The 6,889-nt window shown below is 39.5% G+C and overlaps 1 protein-coding gene across 1 annotated transcript in view; it reads left to right on the top strand.

The window, feature by feature from the left end:
- JAKMIP3 (Janus kinase and microtubule interacting protein 3) overlaps positions 1–5,531 on the top strand; it is a 95,091-nt gene extending 89,560 nt beyond the window's left edge. The window contains exons 17-19 of the mRNA XM_026651075.1: positions 2,761–2,964; positions 3,564–3,629; positions 5,481–5,531. Of these exons, the coding sequence (XP_026506860.1) occupies positions 2,761–2,964; positions 3,564–3,629; positions 5,481–5,531 (321 nt within the window). The remainder of the gene's footprint in view (positions 1–2,760; positions 2,965–3,563; positions 3,630–5,480) is intronic.
- The last annotated feature ends 1,358 nt before the right edge of the window (positions 5,532–6,889 follow it).

The following is a 6,889-nucleotide window of genomic DNA, read 5'->3' on the forward strand; positions in this document are numbered from 1 at the left end:
CCCCACACCCGCATATGGGAGATTTAAAAGTAGGTGGGACAAAGCACTAGTAAATGTACAATAGGGAATAATTTTGCTTTGGCAGAGAGATGGACTAGATACCCTAATAGATCTTTCCCATAGCGAGGGGTGCTGGAACAATTTGTATAGCGGGGCTGCTGAGAGCCATTGAACCAAACTGTAAACCCTGGATATGATGGAATCCACTCTGCGGCAGCACCCCTAGTTCTAGCACTTATGCTCATAGCTAGATTCTCCAAACCTAGCTACACAATATATCCCATGCCAGCTACTTGGGGAAAGGATGAGCTGAGAAGATGAATCATTAGGGAGAAAAGGTTTATAATACAATTCAGAAATGAGACACTTTTCTCCTCATGTTTCTGGTCGCTTCCCTGATCTTTTCTGTGGCAGTAGTGTTATGGGGAGAGTTTCAAAGGCACAAATTGGAGTGTAATGGCCAACTCCCAGAGAAAGTCAACAGGATTCAAGCATCTAACTCTCTTTTTCTCTTTACAAATCCCCCACTGAAATACTAATGAGGCTACATTTGGACTAACCTCTCACAAATTCTTGGTTTTTGGATATATCTTTTAGTTTGGAACGAGGCTCCTGAATGGCGGTTGTGGAGGTCAAGAGGGGTCAATTCAGCTTTCTGCCTCGGCGGGATAGCCATTGTGGGCTCCCCACCCTTAGTTTATTGCGGGATCTGTAGTGATGTTGGGGTCAAGGGTGATTGCCAGTTTTGGTGTCTGGAAGAGATGTTTCCCATATGGCATGATTGGCAAACTGCTGTGTGGGTTTTTTCACCTTTCACCCAAAATCCAGTAGGTCTGGTTTGGGGATTTAAGTTACAGTTGTCTCAAATTTGTCAGTTGATAGGCCAGAAAGGATCCGATGTCAGGTCCCATAACCCAGTGGGCTGCCTGGGCCTTGAATCTGCACATAGCATTGCATGGTGACAGGATAAACCGCTATATCTTGTGCAACCCCTCATCTTAATTCTCCTGCCTCCAGTGACGAGGAGGGGAGCAGGTCAGGACGCTGGTTTCCAGGAAGGGTCCAATGGCAGGCCTGAGGGCATAAAGGGGCATGACCTTCACACTTACCCAGAGATTTATAGTCCACCGGGGCAGCTGGTGCCAGTTGAGAACTGCACCGGAACAACCCTGCTGGGTAGTTCCGGGTGCTTACCCTGGTTAGGTAATCATTTTTAAATAAAGTTTTACCCTCTGAAATTCATCATATTATGGTGTCTATGTCTCATTGTTTCTGTGTCCACACCAAATGTCTATGAATATGTTTTTCTGCTGGGATTTAAATAACTCCCTGCAACCAAAACATGGTGCAATTGTACTAGTGCAGCCATGAGAAAGTGAAAGTGACAAGAAATAGAGGAGAGAAAAAAATAAAACTGACCAGTCTATTTTCAGTCTTCAAGCTGAATGAAATATAAAATGAAAGCAAACAGTGGGTGAAAAGTGAATACGCCATCTCATGTGTTTATTAATTACACAAGTCAGGCCACTTGTTCTTTTTATATATTGCTCCTTTAAGAGAAACATTTTCTGCTAGAATCAGCAAAGGAAATATTTTCCTCACAATGTTGATAACCAAATCTGTATATGAACAACAAAAATTACATTTTAAAAATACATCGTCAAGGTAGCAGAATAGTTTTTACTGTTTAACACGGGGTCATTTCCCAACCTTGTTTGTAATATTAACAACCCCTTAGAACCTCAAAACTGAAATGGAGATTCCATACGTTTGTTGTTTTCATGATGTTACACTATGTTGTTAATATGGCTGTGAGGATGCAGACTTTTGTTTTGTTTGACAAAGTGTTGAAGCAATTATTTAAAAATCAAATATACTCATGAAAAGAATTAGATGAAAATTATATGAAGGAAAGTCAAAGTTTGGGTCTGTCTATGTGTCCTATAAAGGAAGATGTTACCATTGTTTATTACAATTCTGATCCAATCCTGCAGTACTTAAACAGTTCCTATTGACTTCAAGCATTGACATTAAGTGGAAGTTAGTTTTCATTATACATACAGTAATTTCCTTGTACTGGACTGTAACCTTGTGCCTTTCCTACTATATATTAGGGTTAAATTCTCCCTTAACTCTTTGTACCAAACTCTCATTGACATCAATGGGACATCTGTACATTGGAAGAGGATAGAATATACTCATTTAATATCTGGAAACCTTACAGTGTTAAGTAATTGAATGTTAATTCTTATTTCAGGAATATGCTGTGGGGCTGATTGTGCCCAAGTCCTGGCTCCTGTACACCACTCCAGCAGTGTATAGAGACATAGAGGAGAGAGAGAGTCAGGGACAATTCCGCGGGCTCAACAGTGTAAGGGGTATAGCAGTGGGTGCCCCAGTGTAAGAGATAGTGCATGCCTGTAGTGCTCAGTACTACCATGATTCTGGAATGCACAAAGGCAGGTGAGCAGAGGCTGCTGCAAATGAGAGCAGTCCTGGGGCTGCTCTAACTTACACTGAGGACCTCTTTGGCTGTCACTGCAGCCCAGAGTCCAGGCAACAAGAAGGCGGCTTAAAGGAATCTTTGCTCCCTTCCTGATGGGCTATGCTTCTCAGGTGGTTCAGCACCAAGTCTGCCAAGATCAATTCCAGTTGCGTCACTGCTTGGGACAAGCCATGCTCTCAATAACATTGACAAAATCCTCGGCCCACCTGTAAGAGAAAAGGATAAGCTAACCGCCTGATTTTGGTTTTGTCTAGCAAATTCTGGAATTAGAAGCCATGCTCTATGATGCCCTGCAGCAGGAAGCTGGAGCCAAAATGTCTGAAATTCTTTCAGAAGAGGAGAAAAGCAAGCTGAAGAATGCTGTAGAGCAATGGAAGCGACAAGTTATGAGTGAACTCCGAGAGAGAGATGCCCAGATTCTACGTGAAAGAATGGAGCTCATTCAACATGCACAGCAGGTACACATTGATACAAAGAGGTTTGTCTCCCTCATTTTTAAGCATAATGAACAGGTGAGCTCTGTCCCTTTCTTCTTGGCTATGCTGCTTCTTTTACTTCTATATAAGAGGTAAGTATTATTATTTTATTATACTGAATGAGGATCAGTGTATGTTTCAGCTTTGTGAATCAAATGTTTCCTTTAGTTCTTGTCCAGTTCCTTTGCCAGCAAGCCAATGTATCTGGGTGAAGTTAAAAGTAAGGGCTGAGATTTTCAATGTCACCTGGGGGATTTAGACACAAAGTTTCCCATTCATTTTAATCAGCATAGGGCATCCAAATCACTTAGGAAGTTTTGAAAACCTCATTCATAACCTTCAGCTTTTGGGCCAGATTCTTATTTGCCTGGGCTATATCCCCAATATGAGCCCTGTGTTTGTTTTTTCAATGTCTTTTTCATACAGTCATTGTATTGGATCAGGACACATCTACAAATGAAAACACAAATCAGTTTGCAACCACAGTATATCAGTTACAGTTTCCTTTTTTTAAAAAAGACTCTCTTCCCAGTTCAGAAAACTTTGTTACTAACACATTGTTTTATGTTTACATCTTACAGAGAATTAAGGAGCTAGAAGAAAGAATTGAAGGTCAAAAAAGGCAGATAAAAGAATTAGAAGAAAAGGTATGGTAATATAAATGAAACATCAATGATAAGATATACATATATGTGGCTATATATGCATATATCTTAAGAAAATAACCTTATCAAGAAAGTAAAGTTGCAAATAAATGTTCTTGTAATGTTGATTCACTCTTGCGCTGTTGGTGTAGATGGTATTATTGCAAAATCTCGTGTAAGAGATGGACAAACCTCTAAAGACTGAGGTTTGCTTCAGTTAAACATCTGAAATGGTGATGCATTTCTGAAGTTTATCCAAACTTAGCCATGGCTATTTGGTCTGGAAAGCCTATTCTCACCAGTTCTCTGTATTCTGATTGGATGGGAAGCACAATGACAGAGGCCTTTCCCCAGGTATTTCAATACTTGGGCTTCCAGTCTTGGCTGAAAACAGGAAGTGCGGAAACATATGAGGATAGAAACAAACAAGTTTACCAGACCTTTTCAGATACACCTCTACCTCGATATAATGCAACCCGACATAACACGAATTTGGATATAACGCAGTAAAGCAGTGCTCCGGGGGGGCGGGGCTATGCACTCCAGTGGATCAAAGCAAGTTCAATATAACGCGGTTTCACCTATAACGCGGTAAGTTTTTTTTGGCTCCCGAGGACAGTGTTATATCGAGGTAGAGGTGTATTGGGATGGTTTGAGTTTAGGGCAAAGTTTCAAATCAGTTGTCATTTTATTGGAACTTGTGCCAATGTGAGAGAGGTTTTAGATCATAAACTCTTTGTGGAAGACACTGTCTTTCTCTCTGTTTGGGAAGCACCTAGCAAATGCACATTTTGAGTGCTACTATAGTGCAAATAAATAATAAAAATTAATAATAATTTCAAATAAACTTGTGAGTTTAAAAAGCAAGAAGATATCTGAGGAGATGCATTAGCACAGTGTCTGGCATGTATCACGTCCAGGCTGACCTAATGCTGGAGCATGGAAGGGAGCATCTTGCATTTCAAAATAAACCCTTCTGGGAAAGAATGCTCCAAGATTGCAGTTTGATTTTTCCTCTCTTCACCTCTTTTCACACAGATGTCTAGTACATGGGCGTGGTGTTGCAGAACTATGCAGATTTGGGCAGGGGAACCTATGTAACTTGGAAGCAGGTCAGGGGATTGCAGAGCATCACCTTTACAGCCATTTCTCAAGCCTTTGGTGTGGCTGTCCATATCTCCTATGTGAAGGTCCCAAACACACTGCTCTCAGCCTGTCATCAGCACTTCCTCATCCTGACACATTTGAAGTTGGCATGAGGCTCATTTCCCAGCATATAAGGAGATTCAGAGGCTCCCCTGCTGACCACTTCACCTGTCACCCTTCCACTCCACTCAACACGGGAATATCAGGGGTTTCATGACATAGAGGGCCTTGCACCAACTGGTGAATTTTATCCTAAAAGTATAATAAACCACAGTAAAAGCATTTATTTCTAGGAATGGGTGAATCTGTTCATATATAATAGCAATTCATCTGAACTTTCACCCAAAACTAGAACCAAACCTAAAGAAAACCTTTTTTTGAAGGTTCAAAAGAGCTAATTGCTTTCCTCCCACCCCTCATTTATTCCTGCCCTTCTTGCTTCCAGCCTGGACAGGGTGCATATGTGCAGGAAATCTCATGAGATTCTGCTCAGTTTTTCAGACTCAAGAGGTTCAGTTGAGCAGTCAGAGACTCTGAACCTTTGGAAGTTCACCCATCACTACTTATTTCTCTTCCTTTCAAATGACAGTTTTGCCTTCCTCTTGTCTGTAACCGTGGGTTATTTCTCACTAGACACACTGTAAATTCTTTTTCTCTTTCTTTCTTTCCTTCCTTCCTTTTCTCCTTCCTCCCCTATTTCCTTTTCAGTTTTTATTTTTGTTTTTATTTTTCTCTTTAGCTTTCATTCTTTGGTCATAGTTCATCAGCCCACATACAGATGGTAAGTATTTTGTTTGCTGATTATCTCCTGTTTCTGGTCCAATTCTTGTCAACCTTCAGTGCTCTGCTATCACTATGCAGGCTGCATCTGTAGTGTTGTCAGGTCAGCAGGGAGTCACTTGATAATGGAAATATCTAAAGAATTTGAAATGTATGGAAAAGAATAAGGCATCCTTAAATGATCTCTGTATATAGGCTGAACAAACTCTAATTTAAGATTTCTCCATGCAAAGGGAAGGACAAGGAAGGCACTAACTACTATAGAAGTAAAAACAACCCCACTAAGCTGCTAGAAAATTGAAAAATAATGTCAGTTTATCAGTATTCCCATGATGGCAGATTATATTCTGGCATGAAGAAGTTGCTATAGCTAGCCATTATTCAGTAATCTTATTCAATATGAATCCATTATGTATTTTCAGTATCCAGCTAGGCTTGCATGATGCAGAGTTTGGTTTAGGCTGAGTCACTTCTGTAATCTTGTCATATTTTCAGATCTAATTGCCAGAAATTGTTTCCTTTAAAAGTATTATGTCTCAGGGAACCTTACATTGTTTGAATGTAAATTTCCCATTCTGTTGAGTGTGACCATGTCTTTAAGGAAATAATGGGAAATATTTGTTGGATACCATCATCTAATTGATGGCATTGTATGGGACAATTCCTGCTGTACATAACATTTCAATAGAACGTAATGCAAATCCTCTATTACATGAATAGTCTAGTTTAAGTTATCATAGATTGTGAATGTGAACCTTATAGATATTTTATGCATGTTATTTTTTTTTCCTGGATATACTTTCCTTTGATCCCATGTCTTTGAAAATTTTCTTGTTTCAGACTACTGAGGAAGCTAGAAATGCTTATATTCTTATTGAGCAAGACAGCATTGGTTACCAAGGTGAAATAAAAAAGAAGACATTACTATTTCTAGAAGCCCAAATATATATTTTGTCACTGAAGACTGAGGATATAATCTTTTTGACCCTTTTAGACAATGAATTAAGATGTATGGGAATTTCTTAAAGTGGAGTCTGCTCTTCTTATGTCTATGGCTGTACATTTTTATAAGCTAGAATTAGAACTGTCTAAGAAGAAAGCCAAAAAAATTAAAACAAAATTAACAATTACAGGCTTCTCTAAAGGAAGCCCCGTCTCTGCTGCTTGAAACAACTTTCAGCTTTACATAAAAAGCAGTATACTAATTCAGATAAAGTGAATATATTTTGGTTCCCTGCTAAGCAGGTAGTAAACTGCTTCTGTAAAGAAGTGATCATGTCCTGTTTTATACGTCACTCATGTATATGTGTTACTCGTAGTTATTTAAATACATGTCT

This window comes from Terrapene carolina, unplaced genomic scaffold (genome assembly GCF_002925995.2).
Source record: "Terrapene carolina triunguis isolate 2854851 unplaced genomic scaffold, T_m_triunguis-2.0 Scaffold95, whole genome shotgun sequence".
Taxonomy (NCBI): domain Eukaryota; kingdom Metazoa; phylum Chordata; order Testudines; family Emydidae; genus Terrapene; species Terrapene triunguis.